Source organism: Erigeron canadensis, chromosome 2 (assembly GCF_010389155.1).
Source record: "Erigeron canadensis isolate Cc75 chromosome 2, C_canadensis_v1, whole genome shotgun sequence".
Classification (NCBI taxonomy): Eukaryota; Viridiplantae; Streptophyta; class Magnoliopsida; order Asterales; family Asteraceae; genus Erigeron; species Erigeron canadensis.
Window position 1 is genome coordinate 43,373,217 of NC_057762.1, and position 18,244 is coordinate 43,391,460.

The 18,244-nt window shown below is 35.2% G+C and overlaps 2 protein-coding genes and 2 pseudogenes across 3 annotated transcripts; 1 reads left to right on the top strand and 3 right to left on the bottom strand.

Annotated features, from left to right (window-relative positions):
• Positions 1-36: 36 nt before the first annotated feature.
• Positions 37-3,007, top strand: LOC122589519 (annotated as a pseudogene).
• A 380-nt stretch (positions 3,008-3,387) lies between these two features.
• On the bottom strand, positions 3,388-5,304 carry LOC122588316 (annotated as a pseudogene).
• A 144-nt stretch (positions 5,305-5,448) lies between these two features.
• On the bottom strand, positions 5,449-8,911 carry LOC122590049 (recQ-mediated genome instability protein 1). Its single transcript, XM_043762384.1, has 8 exons — positions 8,345-8,911; positions 8,093-8,263; positions 7,547-7,692; positions 7,277-7,413; positions 6,198-7,111; positions 5,999-6,109; positions 5,792-5,920; positions 5,449-5,705 (listed from the first exon to the last, which is right to left on the bottom strand). Exons 1-8 carry the CDS (start codon positions 8,909-8,911, stop codon positions 5,544-5,546), a joined length of 2,337 nt encoding a protein of 778 aa, XP_043618319.1. The 3' UTR covers positions 5,449-5,543.
• Positions 8,912-9,497: 586 nt separating this feature from the next.
• LOC122588992 (SWI/SNF complex subunit SWI3A) lies at positions 9,498-13,696 on the bottom strand. 2 transcript variants are annotated; one of them, XM_043761219.1, is made up of 8 exons: positions 13,562-13,696; positions 12,829-13,364; positions 11,505-12,002; positions 11,190-11,423; positions 10,942-11,078; positions 10,802-10,851; positions 10,530-10,675; positions 9,498-9,861 (listed from the first exon to the last, which is right to left on the bottom strand). In XM_043761219.1, exons 1-8 carry the CDS (start codon positions 13,650-13,652, stop codon positions 9,664-9,666), a joined length of 1,890 nt encoding a protein of 629 aa, XP_043617154.1. In that variant the 5' UTR covers positions 13,653-13,696; the 3' UTR covers positions 9,498-9,663. The 2 variants fall into 2 exon arrangements, with proteins under 2 accessions (XP_043617154.1, XP_043617155.1); XM_043761220.1 differs by having other exon boundaries at positions 10,530-10,672; positions 13,562-13,695.
• Positions 13,697-18,244: the final 4,548 nt, after the last annotated feature.

Genomic DNA, 18,244 nt, shown 5'->3' on the forward strand with positions numbered 1-18,244 from the left:
AAGTAGTTCGTAGTTTTAGTGATTAGAGCCGAGAAGTGGATCAATATCTCCTCTGTTTTGGCCCAAAAGAGCTCAAAAAATTCAAGTGATAAATAAAGATAGAAACTGCGTATGACATCTTCCAAGTCAAATCATTTTTCACACAATAACAAGAAAAAAGTCTGAGCTCATCATAAACCCAAAATAGATAAATCACTAAACCGCGTGAAAGAGGCAACGCATGTATACGTGGCGCTGTATCATGACTCCACGCATGTAGTTACTCTTACTATCACCATCACCTCCTTTCTAAAACCTACCATTACTTAAGCCTTTCTGCCAACCATGAATCTCTTCCTTCCTCTTCCTCACTGTCACATCAGTTTTTCTCTCTCCTAAAACACCTCTTCCTCATTCACTATCAACCCCACCTCTTCCCTGCCTCTTCATCAACTTTTCCTCAAAACAAATACAATACAAAACAAAATAAAAAAAAAAACCAACCTGGCCCACCTCCTTCCTTTTCCCTCCGTCGTGCTAGCTCCACCCATCGAAGGAGTGCCATCAACGAAGCCAAGAAAGAGATCCTGCCAATGGAGGAAATGAGGAAGAGTTCAACGAAGAGCCACGAACACCCCGTTGGCACCGGCCTTACAGTATCATCACCTGTAAACTCTTCTTCATTTTCACGAGGCACATATATACACACACAACTAGTTAATCAGTAGCAAAGTAAAAATGGATTTGGTTAATGGTTTCTTGAATATAGTGGCACCACCTTTCACCTTCTTCACCATGTTGCTTTTTCTCCCTCCTTGGATCTTCTTCAAATTCTGTTATGGTATCCTTCGTACCGTTTTCTCGGAAGATCTTTGTCGTCCTCATCACCGGTGCCTCTTCTGGCATCGGCGAGGTACTAATTATACACACATTAATATTCTTAATTAGTTCATCTCATAATAAGTATCTATCATCCAAGAGATGATAACAGTATTACCCTTTTCTTGACTTCTATAATCGGTATTTTGAAAGATATATCAAAAATAAAATGATAAAGTTGTTACAACTAGTATCACTTTTGAAAATGAAAAAAAATACGTAACTTTAGGTCTCAAATTAAAGTCTCAATATCATGATGTTGTATAAGATAGAAAGACTGTTTTCAGATTCTATATAAGATAGAAAAAGACTTTCGGCCTTATAAAGATAGAACTATTGATCGCTTTTGAAAGTGGAAACTTATTCTTCGAATAAACTTATGAGATAAAGTCTAATTTTTAACCATTCAAAATGACTTATAACATAGTGAGTATATACGAGTATCTATGTACAGCATATGGCTTACGAATATGCGAACAAGGGCGCGCGGTTGGCTTTGGCAGCTCGGAGAGGAGATCGTCTCCGAGTAGTTGCTGATCGATGTAGACAAATAGGATGTCATGATGTTATTGTCATCCGGGCAGATGTCTCTGAAGCTCATGACTGTAAAAGGATGGTTGATCAAACCCTTCATCACTTCCATAGATGTAATTGATAATGATATATATTTTTTCCAAATTAAAAGTAGGTGATTTTCATGCTTTTTCGTAACTCTGTGCGTGTATGCAGTGGATCATTTGGTTAACAATGCTGGAATTTCACAAATTTGTATGTTGGAAGACGCACAAGATATCACCAATTTACGACCTGTCATGGTACGATAACCGATTCAATATATGATTAACTATGCCTGCCTAAACTCGTAGTGATATGATAGATACCATAGCGATAGTTAAAACTTAAATGGGATTAGTTTCTTGGAATGTAAGAAACTTTGAAACGAATGTCTATAGTATGAAATAATTAAAGTTGTGTGTATTGTATGTAAACAACTCGAAATAATGTTTGTTGTATGTAAGAATTTCGTTTCAACCAATTCAAATCTGACAAGTGGCACCTATATATGGTTTCCACGTATGTTTTCTTACATACAATAAACATTTTTTCGAGTTGCTTACATACAATACACATAACTTTAGTTTTTTCCTACTATAGACATTCAATCAAAGATAGTTACATTACAGGAAACTAATCCCAACTTAAATATCCGTTGAAAGTTGAGATGCAGTAAAGGTTTGGTATAGATGTTAGATTCATTCAAATAGATAGATGCATTTCCAATAACTGACCTTACAATTAGAGGACGTACATATATATAATATTCGGTGTTGTATAACAGGATATAAACTTTTGGGGCTCGGTTTACACTACTAAATTTGCAGCTCCACACCTAAGGGACAGTGGAGGGAGGATCATTGTGCTTTCGTCATTGGCTACCTGGATTCCTTCTCCAAGGATGAGTATCTACAATGTACAATACATCTTTTCTCAGTTGGTTAATTATTTGATTCATGTATTTAAAACAAGTTAGTGAAATATCTAAGTAATGACGTGTGATATTTGAAATGATACGAGTTTAGGCAAGCAAAGCAGCACTCATGCAGTTCTATGAAACGCTGCGGGTTGAGTTTGGGTCGGATGTCAAAATAACTATTGTGACTCCCGGACTAATATAATCTGAACTCACTCAAGGCAAATTCCTATCACACGAAGGCAAGATGGTTGTCGATTATGATGTTCGCGATGTAAGCTAAACTTAATCTTGGTATTATATCACATATTTGCATGTTCTTTTGCTTAATCAAAAACTTGTATTAGTTAAACACAATAATTAAATGATATGAGTATATGACAGGTGCAAGTGAACTTGCAACCGGTGGGGAAAGTAGTGACTTGTGCAAGGGAAATAGTGAAAGGGGCAATGAGAGGAGATAGGTACGTGACTGAACCAGGATGGGTGATGATGACTTATGCGTGGAGGGTGTTGTGGCCCGAGGCTGTGGAGTGGGCTACCCGATTGATGTGTATGACAACAGTTGGTGGTGAATCTCACCAGGACACTTTTGGGAAGAAGATCTTAGACATCACTGGAGCTCAGGGTCTGCTTTACCCATCTACCATTCAATCGTCCGAGTTGAAATCAGAATAATGGATCGCCTTGGTGTTATAGAGTCGTGTGGTTCTTGATTATATAGTTATGTTCTAGTTTTATGTTGTGGTTCTTTTGTGTATAAATAAACAAGAAACTGGTAATGTGTTCCCAAGATGAAACTGTTTGTTCATATATCAATTTCAAATATACATTTCAGGATCCAAATCTTATTTCTGTTTCGAGTGCAGATTTATTATAAGTTCTTTGCAGTTTTAGTGATTAGAGTCGGCAGGCGATCATATCTTGATTACGATCTCTCCCTTTTCACCCAAAAGATCTTGCACGATACAATAAAGAAATAAACTGCGGATGTTTTCTTCCAAATCAATTCATTTCTCACACAGCAAAAAGTACATTACTATGTGTGCAGAATTTACCTATAACGTCATTCTTTTATCTCCCAAGACCTCACAGAAGACGGCTGCCCGGTGTGCCTCGTGGCTCGGTCCAGGCACATTCAAGAGATTCTTGCTAGGTGCATCTGATGGTGAGGCCCCTGGCTTGACCCTTAAAGTACTGCGTTTACTCGACCATCTCAGAGATAAAAGTCATCCAGTATTTAGAAATCTGAACCCACTGTGGCTCAGTCAAGATAGAGTCTTCAAGGAAAGCACCATCAACAATAGCCCTTGCAGACATGCATCGGAACAATTCTTGTTTCGGCCTATGATCCACTACACAATGAACTCGCAGTTAAGAATATCCATAATCTACCTAGACCTGGATCCAAGATCACGATATCCGAAATAACTGTTGGAGGTCGATTCGGATACCCCTCCCTTATTATAGTTATAGAGTTTGGCACTCAAGGCATTTGTCTACGGGCAACAGGCTGAAGGAAGTAGGCAAGTTTGTATCTGTTACAAGCACAAGCGAGGCATGGGATGGCCTTCCTATTAAAACTCTTGATGTAGGGCTGTATTAACTCAGAGAGGTGGCATATTGGATGGGTTGGGTAATAGGTGCAAACAAACAGGAAAGTGTTTATTCAGTTTGAAACATATCGACCTGACCAAAAAGACTTCATAGGTTTCAAATATGAAACTAATTATCATAATAATACCATATATCACTGCACAATTTACCACATGAATTACTGCCTAACAAGGTAGGGATGATACAACCAACATTTGGAAATTTGAAATTAAATCCAAATATGTAAATGATACTTATATAGTCCAATATGATGGATAGTTTTGTTTATTAGTCTCTTGTAGTCATCGATATTGGAAACATAAGTTGGAACTGCAATGGCATCCGGAGCACGAGAGACCGAGCTGTCTCGGTAACTTCACGGAAACTTTTCTCTCTTCTAGCCGCCAGGATTAAACTTGCTCCTCTTCTGGCATACGCATATTCCACATGTTTCTAAACAATTTTTTATTTATATCAATTAGCTTAACCGAAACTTGAACATACTCCAAGATGTAAACGGACTAGGTTTTATCTATCTGGGTCACCAATGACTACCAGTCTTTGATTTATATTCACGTGGCTTAAACGGGGGTTTCCATGACCACTTTCAAATCCTTCCTTGCAACTCCAAGATGTTTGCCTAGCAGATTCAAAACAAGGTTTAGAAAAAGCGTTCTGGGTTTGGATAATACCTGTTTTGCAAAGTATATCTAGAACACGGGGTTTTGGAAACAAGTTAGAAAAATCAACTATTTATCCAAAAAATTATATTTTCTACTTTTCATGTGGTAACTTTAAGTAATTCATCAGTGACAATGTATATAAAAGTTGACATGAAACAAAAGTATATCAATGAACTACTTGCCAATACCAGATGATGTTCCAACAATTAATACAAGTTTTCTGGCGACATCTTAATTCTTCAGAAATGAAACGAGAGATATATCATGACACTTTGAAAATAATATAAAAAGGTGTGAAAAAAAAAGTGAAGAGAGTGAGTGAGTGAGTGACTGCGGAGCAACCAAATTCAGAACAATGTCAGCAGCCAGCTGATAGAGACAGACTTAAGCAGCAGCTGATAGTGATCATGTGATATTGAGGCGGTAGTCAAAAAACAAGGCTTGGTCAGGGCCTCAGGGTTGTCCTGTTCAGCGTATTGCACGTCGAATACATCAGTGCGCCAATGGGCTGTTTATTACTGCTGACGTGTGAAAATGTCAGTTTGGAATCATGAAAATCTGGGTTAATGATGGGAACAGCAGCTTTACTGTGCCCATAAGTATTGCTGAGAGCAAATTGTGTCACAGTTCTTCATACTTTGCTTAAAACAGTTTATTCAATCAAAGTTGAACTGACGTTAGAAATGCAGCAGCCATGTTCTGATATTACGCTTTTGCTGGTAAATTGGAAATCAATGCACTTAATTCAAGGACGGCCTTCGGTGTTTTTACATTGCATTGTTTTATTATAAATAAAACTTCAGATATCACAGAGAATAAACCATATCTTTATGTGATAATTACTAGTAATTTTAAATGATAATAAGCTAAATGTATCTAGAGAAACATTACATAAATGACCAAATATGAATGTACAAACTAGGTCAAGCATACGTTTACGGAGATAAATCAATTGGATCCATAGTTGGACATTGATCAGCATTACTCGACTTTAGTCTTTTGAGAAGCAGCCATGCATCAGATAAGGGACAGCCCTGCTCCGTTTTTGTGGCAACTGGAAGACTGGAAGCTTCATTAATGCACACAACCATTGTTCCCTGCCAATCCAATACCCATGATTCACAACCAAATATAGTATTGTATATAATAATAGTACAAAGAGATTCAGAAATGGCTGCTAGACCTCAAAGTTTACTAAATAAGCTTGGAACTGCTTCATTGTATCCTTCATGCCCTGAACCCTAGATGGATCTGCACTAGACATAGCAGCATTCACTTCATCGGGCGAAAAACCTATTATTTTCTGTACAGCCTGAAACGATCACAACAATCACATCCTAAACACTTCTAAGATACTTGTGAATGGAATCGCCTTTAAATTACAACTTACATTATGATCAATAAGGATCTCAGATATCAGGCTACCATCATCTATATATACTTGAAGCTCATATGTGCTCCTTTCCTTGTACAGGAATCTTTTGACTCCAGTCACAAAACACTGAAAGTTTTACATAGAAGTAAGATATCTCTAACAACAAGATTCATGTAAATTGTAAATACATAATCACAGAAAAAGATCATGGCACCTTAATTTTTCCCTCAACATGAGAGGCTATATCTTTTGATGCATCCCATTTAGAAAACAAGCTGGACAAGTATGTGAACGGGCATTCACTGCTTTGACCAAGTGCAGAATGATTCTCCTCAGCACCCGCCATATGAACGTCTTCATCATCGGAAACCACTACAGGTGATGCCCTTGGAATGGGAACAGTTGCCTCTTCTCTAACCCTCAACTGGGTTGTTTCAACACTTTTCTTAATGATGGGCACAGCAGAAGTATTTTCCATAACACAACTCTCTGTTGTAGACATAGATGGAAAGCCTTCAATATCCTCCCTATCAGTGGAAAACAAAGAATCTAGCCCAGTTCTTCGTGGGTGACGTGCAGCATGTTCCCTGTGAACAGGAATTGAAAAACTTGTTGCAGGCTCCGATAGCAGGGGTTCAATATTCTCCCTACGAGTGGAACACGGATAATCTACTTCAGTTATTGGTGGGTGATGTTCAGCATGTTCCTTGTTAGCAGGAATTTCAGAATTTGTTGTAGCCGTAGATGGAAAGGATTCAACATCCTCCCTACGTGTAGAAAACGAATAATCAACATCAGTTCTTTGTGGGCGATGTGTAGCATGTTCCCTGTTAGCAGGAATTGCAGAATGTGTTGCGACTATAGATGGAAAAGATTCAACATCTTCCATATATGTGGAAAACGAAGAATCTACTTCGGTTCTTTGTGGGTAATGTGCAGCATGTTCCCTGTGCACTAAAGTTGCAGAACTTGTTGTGCCCATAGATGGAAAGGATTCAACAGTGTCCCTACGTGTGGAAAAGGAAGAATCTACTTCAGTTCTTGGTGGGTGAGGTGTAGCATGTTCCCTATGAACAGGAACTGCAGAATGTGATGGTGTGTCTCTATTAGCAGAAGCGGGTGTGGTACCTACAGTGCATGAATGAAGTTACAAACACTGGAAGCAAACAAATGCTGGTGGAATGTTCTATGTTGTGTCACTTGTTACATCAATGTATAACATAAAAGGGTCTATTAATAATGCACGCATCTGCTTTAACTCATAAATTTATAGAGCAATTATGAAAGACGCACCTTGATCATCTACCTGCATAGGAGTTGCCCTTTGAGAAACAGGGTTATTTGGGGGTTGTGAAACATGGGTAATGTTAGCTGGCCACGCAGCACTAGTAGCTCTAGTTGCTAAAGGAGGGACAACTCCTGATCTTGTTCTAAATGTAAATATAAGAAGAAAAAAACTAATCAAGCATCAAAAAGATGTGAATGTATGAAACAATTAGTCAATTTGCTCAAAATGTATATATCTGGACAAATGAATAACTGCAACACGTAATAACAGAATACCTTTTTCCCCTTGGAGGCTTGTTGACTTCGGTAACAAGTCTTTTCCGGGCATCCTCTAGCTCCTTAACCAATCCTCCTAAAACTTGAAAAACTTCTGGAACCAGCACTAAAAGACCATGCCTTACATTTACATTAGATATAGCAACCTAAAAGAAAAATTATTTCAAAATGAGTTGGTAAGCACGAGAGTATGTAGCGACCGCAAACAAATAAAAAAATTTAAATACCCTGCTAAGCAAAAAGTGACTAAAACATAAAACTGAAATCAGGGTATGGGATGGCAATGAAGCAACTGACTAGGCAACAAACTAACCTCCGTAAACATCAGTTAAAAAGTGCATTCTGTTGGCAACTACACTAATTTGAGCATAGCAGTTACTATCGTTTGACCATTAACTCACAACAGTTATGAACACAGACCAGTATACAGTGGCAGGTGAATCCACATTAGTGTAAGTCATATTCATTGACATCACTACAAGCAAAATATCCGACCAATAAAGGAAAACAAACTTAAACACATACAGCAACTATCAAAAATACAACCTTTAATCCAGCAGGAGAAAAAACGTTGAGATCGTTAATAGGCTGGTATTCCATACCAAAAACTCGTTGAACACCATCAGTCATAGACAGCTTAAGACACCTCTTTTGACCAGAACCTTCTGTCTTGTAACGCTCTCGAAGAGGCAGGCAAATGTTTACTATTTCATCAACCTACAACCTTTCATTTCAATTTCTGAACAATGTATAAACTGTTTACAAACCAACAAAATCGGAGAAAAGAGGTATATATACCTGCAAAACAAAGGGTCCAGGAAGATCAACAAGGTGCATTTGATGTACATTGTCCGGAAGCAATCCCGCACCGCAATAATTCATATCGGATTCCAAAAACATCTCAAAACACAACTTAGCCTTTTTTGTATTGTCAAAACCATTAAAATCCTTGAAAGCAATCTGCAGCTGACGAATACAAGAATCCAGCCACTCGGCTTTTAATCGCAACCCTAATCCTTCTAAAACCCTACTAACTGGATTATCAGACACTTCATTCATATTCATACCGCCATTACTGATGCTACTAGTTCTAGATTCTTCAGAAGAAGTATCGGTTGGTTGCGGTGGTGGGGACGAAGAGAGATTTTCGTTTGCGTCGGTGAATTCTTCATCGGAATTGTCAATTTGGCCGGAATGAGAGTTAGGGTTTAGGGTTACAGGTTGAATATTTGGGGTTTCTGATTCCATATAGTCATTTTCTTCTTCTTGTGGAGGGGGAGGTTGAACGACGTCGTTTACAACTTCTTCTTCTTCTTCTTCGTCGGAAGAAGAAGTAATTATTCTCGGGCGCCTTCTGGATGACATTGAGAGAGATTGTATGTGTAGGTTAGGTTAGGTTGCTACTGTGGACAGACGAAAATGGGGATTTCAATTTTTATTTTTCCCTCCAGTTTTCAAAATGGATTTATAGCGAAAGAAAAACCCCACTATTTGTGTATGTATATTCCCCTAAAATCGTTTTTTTTTTTTTTTTCAGTGGTTGCATTGTAAATAATGTTTAGATGTATGAAGTAAAATATAGATAATTGACTGTTGTTATTATTTATTAAGTAAAAAAAAACATAAAATTTGATTGAATAACCAAATTCTTAATTATTAAGTTTTGTATTACCCAAATATATAAAATTGGAGGAAAGGAATGGAAATAGTTACTCATTATTTAGCAATTGTTTCCTTCAACTTTTATGAATTGAATGTATGTCTATATCCACAACTAGAATTAGAATTGGATGTTTTGTTAACCTTTAAACTAAATATTTAACTTTTTTTTTGTTGTTTGCTATTCTACTTTTACTTCTAAACATTGTTTTCTAGAAATTTTCAGTTTTGAAAAATTAAAAATGAAAAATGAAAAATCTATTAAAAATTTTTACAATAAATGACAACCACAGAGCGGAAGAGGAATGCTATAGACCCAATAATTAAAATCATCTAACAAATCTTGACCTGTGCTTAGAAGTGAACTATTATTCATACAAATTCTACATCTTACAGATTAAATAATTAGAAGTGAAGTGACTCTGATAAAAACAGGCTAATCTAAACTAGGTTTCAATTTAGAGTATAGTCTCTACTGGGGACTTCGCAATCATACGATCCCTCCATCTACCTAACCCAGCATCAATGGCCTTCTGCGCAGCATCCATTCGCTCTGTTAGTAGTGATTCTTCCAGCTCCACCATCTGAGCAGACTCTTTTTCCATTATCGCCTCTAGCTCTTTCAGTAGCTCCATCTTATGTTGCAGCTTCTTTAACTATTTTGAAATGAAAACCAACACCCATGTCATTAAGGGAAGGAAGAAGAAGAAGAAAAAAAGGAGTAAAAGATGCTTAGGAAACAACTCTAAAAGTAGCAATTTCATACCATTTACCTAAACACGGGTCAATTTATCTTAACCAGGATGAAAATTGCCCAAAGTACAATTGCTTGACTCTTTATTTAAATTAAACAATACACTTATTGTAAGACCATACTTTTGTAATCATACTTAATATTAACTATTTGGAAAATAGATAGAATATGAACAAAAAATGTTCCCAGCCTGACCTGTCACCCAAATCATCGATTTCGCCAACTCTGGAGAATTCTATCTAGTGCTTCAATATTAAACATTCCATAGCAGATAAACTAAGCATAGTGCTTAACAAGTTATCTAAATCTATAAAACCTTTTAAAAGTAACTAGTAAAAACCTTCCTGACCCAAATCACTACCATCAACCCAAATGCGGTATACAACTTTAGATTTAAAACGAGCTAGCAGTTTTCATATAAGAAAATTGTAATACATGTAAATTAACTTCGCAGTATTCATACAATTTTTTAAAAAAAAGTAAATGTTGCAGTTCTCATGAAAGCTAAATGTTTTTTAAAATGGGTTAGATTTTGCGATGGCGATACAGTAGAAAAAAGTTCAAGCTCACCTGCGTATTAACTACTGCTGACACCAGACTTTCAACTTCTCTATCTTCTTGGAGTGCTAATAATTTGGCATGCGCAGCAGCAGCACCAAGAGCTGTTGCACTTGTAGCTCTCATCCTTAATTGTAAAGGTATTACACCCTTTTCTACTAGAAACAAAAATGTAGTCACAAGATTAATTACAGTTTCATGTTAGAAAGAAACAAACAATATTAACAAGTATCTACTGATGAAAGATGGAAGCTAGAGATTGACCAAAATCACCAGACAAATACCTAATTTATCGGGCCTTGTATCCATCTCTGATCCGTTGCCTTGGGCAATCCTGAAAAAGGATATAATTTCACTATCTCAGTATGCTAATCCCAATCATAAGGCAGAGCATGTTAGAAAGAGAGATAAACAAATATATAACCTTTCAGGCTCCTTTCCGTCTTCTTCAATATCAAAAATTTCCTTTGGAATTTCATTTTCATCACAAAGAGCTGTAACAGCAGCTTCAGCTGCAGAAGCTGCAACATGTGGACCAACCACAGCAGATATGCGAGCAATCTAACACAAGTATAGAAACAACGCCAATTAAGTAATCAGTAACCTCACATGATACGCTGCACAATACTTTTTCCACACTCGGATTCAATATATGTTACAATGATGGCATACCTGCTGCATCAATGAATTGCCCATATTGAGAAGCGGCTTTGAATAGCCTTTCTTCACTGGACCATGGTCCTCCAAGCCTCCATCCTGCTGCTTATAATTCTTAATCTCTAAACCTTGACTATCTTCTCCATCCTGCTGCTTATGATTCTTGAGCACAAAATCTTGAGTATCTTCTTCTCTAATCTCTTCAGATAGAACTACCAACGGCTCTTCTTGTTCCTCTTCATCCTTTGTCTGCAAAGAAATGAACTCGTTAGTCCGGGAACCAAATGTGACATCCAATTAATCAGAAAGTTATAAGCACAAAGCTGTCACCAGCTCCATTTCATGGTCTTTGGAATCTGAAATTGGTGTAATGCATATTCTCTTTGGAGGAGGGCCTTCACTATCAATGTCACCATTCTGTTGACTCTTGCTTTCAAGTTCAACATGTTGACTTCCAATATCTTTAGCATCCTGAGTGGCTTGAGGGCCTCCTTGTACTCGTTTCTGATTGTTTGTAATGTTATTGGTGTCCCGCTTTCTAAATCTATCATATGAGGGTCCCAACATAAGTTGCCCAAAAGGTAACTGTATAAGTTTTGAAATACAATCTAGTTTGCTCTTAGTTTGAACATTTTGAGCTACAAGATCCCAGTCATCTCCATGTTTCAATACAGATTCTAGAAGAAGTAATGTTTCTGCTTCAGTCCATGCCACAACATGACTCTCATTTTCAGGATTGTGGGCAACAAATTTGTAATCATCAGCCGACTTGTTCACTCCATAAGATCCATTTTTGAAGCACTTGCTGCAAAGTATAGAACTCCCGTCCTGATACAGTAAAATCAGATATACTAAAAACTTAGGACAAGCTGATATATTAGACTACAATTGACAAGGGAACTTTATCATATTCACCTATATTGAAAGAGTGGTATAAGTTGCCGATAATGTATAAAATAAACACGCAATGTGAAAATACTTGATGTCATAATAAACAGTAATATATGGCTGGAAGTGGCCTGTCCAAATTGATTGTATACATTGTATTATTTTTGAGGATTAATAAAATATATGGCTGGAAGTGGCCATTTGGTGAAAAAAATAAAAATAAAATTAAAAAAATAAACAGTAATATTGGCCAGAAATGTCATATGGTAGTCTACATTGAAAAAAGCAACTTGCTGTGGGTTGATAGAAAATATAACATTAATAGTCTTTTTCTTGCAATCTGCAAAGATAACAACTTTAAGTTCGAACATCAAAGTTGCTGATAAGACATGTATAGTAGATTGTAAAAACGTTTAATGGGTATTATGAAGTTTGCTAAACTTGTTTTTTCATGCTATATATTGAGTAGCTAACAAGGATCTCCGATATTGAGTGATTAACTCAGAGATGGAAAAAATATTTAAACAATGGATACCTTGACACAGGGGACATGAGTTAACTAATCAGTTATTTCAAAAACTGACTAGGATTGTAAAACATCATACCTAATAATCATTGTATTCTCTGAATCAAATATGCAAAAATACAAACATCAAACGTAATAATCAGCCATCTTAGAAAAAACAATACATACATATATAATCATATATACATAAAATAAACACAACATCTATACAAAGCAGGTAACAAAACATTTAACAATTACCTTGGTATACTCATAATGACCAGACTTGCACGGCCCCTTACAACTGCCACAAACCAAAGCAATCAAATCCTGGTAAACATCCGAATGAGACGAAAGTGGCGGCATTTTGAAATCACTCTCCACATCACGAAAGCCACTCTTATCACTCACACTATCCGGTAACAAAACCGGCTTCAAAGAATTAGGGATGGCAACAACCCTCATACTATGAGGAGGCCCATCTTCCACTTTAACCTTCCATTTCTGATCCTCATCACCATCATTATCCGCATCACTCGCTTTGGGAGCACCGAAATTAATCAAACCCCATTTATCGAGAAACGAAAATACCTTAAGCAAATAAGTAACATCGCCAACCAAAGATTTCCTGACTTCGGAAAAAGTTAACCTTCTAGAAGGATCTTCCCTGTACTTGGAAATAATAAAATCTCTATACTCTTTGTAAACCCTAGGGTTTCTAGTCAATGAACTAGCATCAAAAAACTCTTTTAACGACGTTTTCTCAATTTCATGAATATTATCCCAAGAAAACCAATCTGCAAATATATATACAAACATAAATATAAGGCATATATGTATATATACAATATAATACAGCAACGGTACCCAATCCCGAAAGGACAAAATATCCAAGTGAGATGTAGACAATCATATGATATATAAGATATAAAAAAAATGTAAATATATATATAATTAGGGTTAGGGTTTGGGGAAAAGGATGGGAATAACATACCGGAAGTGGCGGGGATGGTGTAGAGTTCGAATTGGAAGCGATGATCGTCGGCGGGAATGAATGGTTTTAAAAATTGTGAGTTCTTCTCCATTTTGGTATTGAGTCTCGATGGATTTTGTGCAAGCAGCGAGTTGTTTGTTGAGTCGTTGAGATAATAATAATAATAAATAATAAAAAAGAATATAGTAACTGAGTTGGTCAGCCGAGTCGTATCATTATTATTTTATCAAGATGTTATTATAGATACAACTTCGATAAATTAGATCGGATTATGTAGTTTTTTCTTTTATAGTATATATCAACGTCAAAATGGTTTAAGATTCAATTTTTTATTTATAAGAGCGACTTTTTTATGCCAATAGTATGGTTTAAGAGTCAATTTTTTGATTTATCATTAAAATATGTAAATATATATAATTAAGATTCAATTTCTTTTATAGTATATCAACGACCAAACCGCCGCCGCGTCGTGCGAGTACAATGCTAGTTAAATATTATGAAAATGTAACAAATACTTTAAAATTTCAGGCCTCAAATTATATGCATGTGTTTCTTTTATAATAAAAAAAAATTAAAAAATTGAATAAGATGATAACTAAGCGAGATTTATATACAAAATTTTTGTCGACTATCAATAAGTTGTATTGTTAATGTTTTCTTTTTAGAGTCTCGTTTTGATATTTGTATCATCCTCTAATATTTGGATAAAACGAGATACGTCACCCGGGCGTTGCTCCGGGAGACATTATACTTATTGTGTCAAGTATTATATAAAATTTATAACATGCTTTCAAAAACATTACATAGTCAAAACTAAGTTGATATTAATTTTTTTTAATAAATAACCAATTATAACTTAAAGAGTTTTGACAGTACAATTTTATAACAGATTTACAATGGGTGAATCTCAACCACTTAGTTATCCCCCATTATTTCAAACTTGCTTTTGGCAAGACTTGAACTTAGGACCCCTATTGTAAAGTGGCGGTTGGTGGCTACTGTGCTATTACCCGGTGGTTAACACAAAATAATATTACAAACATAATTAAAGCTAAATTTTAAAATCATTGAAAATAGAAAGTGAAACAAAAATAATCCATAATAATAAAACATCAACCGAAATATATATAATTTTTGGAGATGGTTAGGTATATATATTCAAAACGTACACACTACTCCTATGTGTGTGTATATATGTATATATTATGTAATAGTTCACGTGTAATAAGATAAGATGATCTTAACAAATCTAAAAAATACAATTAAATTAAGTGATCTTTGTAAACAAATGGGAACCAATTTACAAGATTAAAAAATAATATGTCAAGCTGAAAGCTAAAAAATGAAACGGGCCCAAAAGAAAATGAAGTTGGTCCGTTAAGAAATTGAAAACGGGCCAAAAACGAAAAGTGATCCGTTACTATTTTTTACACGCATTTTAAATTAAATGATCTTTGTAAATAAATTGGAACCAATTTAAAAGATTAAAGAATAATATGTCAAGCCGAAAATTAAAAAATGAAACGGGCCTAAAAGAAAATGAAGTTGGTCCTTTAAGAAATTGAAAACGGGTCAAAAAAAAAGAAGAGTGACCCGTTACTATTCTTTACACGCATTTTCGTACATTTGTTTTTAATATATACGAGAGCAAGTACCCGCGCGTTGCGGCGGTGAGATGATGGGGGTGATAGGTTATAGAGTGTGATAGCCAAATGCCTTAGCCGTACGGGCTCCGCTCTCGGATTTAAAAATTTGTCGAAAGTATATCGAATAACATCTCTAATGAAAGAACATGAAATTTTAAGAACACCCGTATAATTTTTATAATTTATCGATGTACGGTTTTTGAGATAAAAAATTTTGAATGAATTGGAAGAATAAATGATTTATGAAGGAGAGAGAAAACAAATGATTGGTTGAAATTTGAGGAGATAGAAAGGGTGTTAGGTAAATATAGAATTGAAATATGGGCATTTTGGGAAAGTAAATGTTAAAACTTAAAATATAAAAATGGGAGATCTGCTTTATAATATAGTATAGATAAATTGTTTCAATGAGGTTAACTAATGATGATAGAGTTGATGAAAAGTAAAAAAAAAAACAAGGATAGCTGGTACACTGTCCATGAGCAGCTATCTTGTAATGACAATTGAAGAAAATTTAGAAAGGGTGAATGATGATTGGAGAAGAAGATGTAAAGTTGGAAAGAAAAATAAAAACCCCAAATCAAGACTACACGTGTATTGTTGTTGTTGGTGTGATTCAATGTATATGAATATTTAATTGTGTAAAAATACATGTACAAGCTTGTAGATGGATAAGACTAAAAGAAAGAAAAGATTTAGGTTCATCATGGATATTAAAAAAATGAAAAAATAAGGAAAGTTAAAAATAAAAGAAGTTGTTAAAGCACTGTAGTTTACACATTTTTCGAAGATTTATTTTTAATATATATTATAATTTGGCCAAGGTCTAATTATTTGAATTCCTTTATAAAAAATGTTTTTATAGTACTTTAAAATTATTATAATATGGAGAGAGAAAATGAGGTAATCTTATCAATGAGATAACCATTAAGGTTACAATATAGTCTTGTATTTATAGGCTCTGTAAGAAGGTTCTAGAGAATACATAATCGCATAAATATGGAAGTGAATATCCATACTATATTTAATATTACAATACTTCCCCTTGGATATTCACACTATATTATACGCAATATAATGTATGCTGCTTCATTAAAAACCTTACAAAGAAAAACCCAGCGGGATAAAAATTCGGTGAAGGGAAAAAGAGTGCAGCGCGTATAATACTCCCCCTCATTTGAATATCCGTCTTCAAAATATCAAATGTCGATCTTGTATACAAATGACTCAATAATCTGCCAAAATATTGCTCGACCAAGTTCAATGAAGTTTGATTGTGTCACCGTTTTGTTGATCATATGTCGAGATTGACTCTATCGTTGTTTGAGCTTGATCTATAAACACCGCACTATCTTCAAATGATACTATTGAATATTTCTTTCCAACATTACGAACACATTCTTCTTGGGCATCTTCATCATTGATCTTTGACCATAATCATCTTCATAACTTGATGATGTAGATGTTGATGATTGCTTAATCTTCATACAATGCATGTGTGTCACAGTTTGTGAAAAACTAAATTGTCTGTGACTGTCCTTTGAGCGGATGAGACAAATATCTAGCTTCAACATATCCAATCATCTTTGCAAGTGAACTCTTTTGATCAAATAATTTCCTTTCGCATGGAACGAAGTATGTCTTCAGTTTCACTCGTTGATAGCTTGTTGATTTGAAACCATGTATTGCTAACACATTTTTAGAACAATGCAATATCAGTGATATGTAATACTATGTGTAGCACTAATAAGATACATCAAAATCTCATTTGCGGTTCGAAAATCGATAATAGCTTAATGAGTAAGCCTAGCGAATATTGAAGTTCTTTGACCTTTCGTCAATATACTTTTATAAATGGACAAAAGTCTCATTCAATTTATGCTCGATTTCTCGAGATAACACAACACTGAGTTGTATTATATCAATTTTTTCATGAGATTCACTTATATGAATTTGGATCATCCATTCTTTAATAATCTATGAATCTCCCCCTTGGATGTCCAATTTACAAAATTATGCCTCGTTAATGATATCAATATGTAATTGATAATATTGCATGCGGACAATTTTACCATACACATATCTCGTTTCTTTATATAATGACGTAATAATATCAAAACCAATATCGTTCATAAGAACCATTCATTCATATATTGATCATCAGAAATGTGATTCATGCTCTAAGCATTTTATATCTATGTAAAACTTTAAGCCATTTTTGGGCTCTAATGATAGCAAGGAGATACAAATGGCTATCTGTATATCGCGGCATTCAAATCTACTGATAATATGATCAACCATGGGAGAAATACATTAGGTCTTTGCGAAAATCTATTGTAGTATCATTTGCGCCATATACATCAATATATCAATTTCTCATTTCGATTTAGCACAAAGACCGATTTATATAAAGTATGCTACATATTCTTATGCATGGATTTCATGTCCATAATTTCGTGCACGATAAGAGGCTTTAAATATTCGATAGCATTACTTATCTTGCTATTTTAGCCATCAGATCTCAGTTTTTGCACCTCATAGCATATATGCTCTTAAGAATTGGGCGCATAGTATTTAGCGCATCATAGTATACATATTTGTTGTCGACGTCAATCTTATTTTGATTCCACGCTTTTGATTCAATTCAATACTTGACTTGATATATGTTTGTAAGAGATCTTTTCATTATTCAGTATCATCAGTTCTTCATGAACCATCATGTCTATTGTCTCTTTAAGACACATGTTTGGGCCTTTTTACCTCGATTTGACCATCACATTTATTGCTTCTTTCTATTTCGAGGTTTTTTATTTGGAATCGATATCCTTTCGTGCGCGTGCCATAAACTCATATAAGTCATCATTTTGAGATACGATCAATTTGGAGCATTAAAATTAGTGTATGTGGCTTTATTTGATTTTGTGAGCGTGTAAGTTAATTGCCAAACTTAAGTGATTCAATCACTATATGAACCTTATGTTCATGTTCTTCAGTAAGCAACCACAATAATCATTCTAAATTGTTTGATCTCTCCCAT

What these genes read in the sequence shown, in the direction of transcription:
- LOC122590049 (XM_043762384.1), bottom strand. Translation starts at nt 8,911, where the DNA reads ATGTCATCCAGAAGGCGCCCGAGAATAATTACTTCTTCTTCCGACGAA. An exon ending in TTTCTCCTGCTGGATTAAAG is followed by an intron (nt 7,693 to 8,092) that starts GTTGTATTTTTG and finishes TTTTTCTTTTAG; the next exon opens with GTTGCTATATCTAATGTAAA. An exon ending in AGATCCTTATTGATCATAAT is followed by an intron (nt 5,921 to 5,998) that starts GTAAGTTGTAAT and finishes TGATCGTTTCAG; the next exon opens with GCTGTACAGAAAATAATAGG.
- LOC122588992 (XM_043761219.1), bottom strand. Translation starts at nt 13,652, where the DNA reads ATGGAGAAGAACTCACAATTTTTAAAACCATTCATTCCCGCCGACGAT. An exon ending in GTCATTATGAGTATACCAAG is followed by an intron (nt 12,003 to 12,828) that starts GTAATTGTTAAA and finishes TTACTGTATCAG; the next exon opens with GACGGGAGTTCTATACTTTG. An exon ending in TACAAGGCCCGATAAATTAG is followed by an intron (nt 10,676 to 10,801) that starts GTATTTGTCTGG and finishes TTTTGTTTCTAG; the next exon opens with TAGAAAAGGGTGTAATACCT.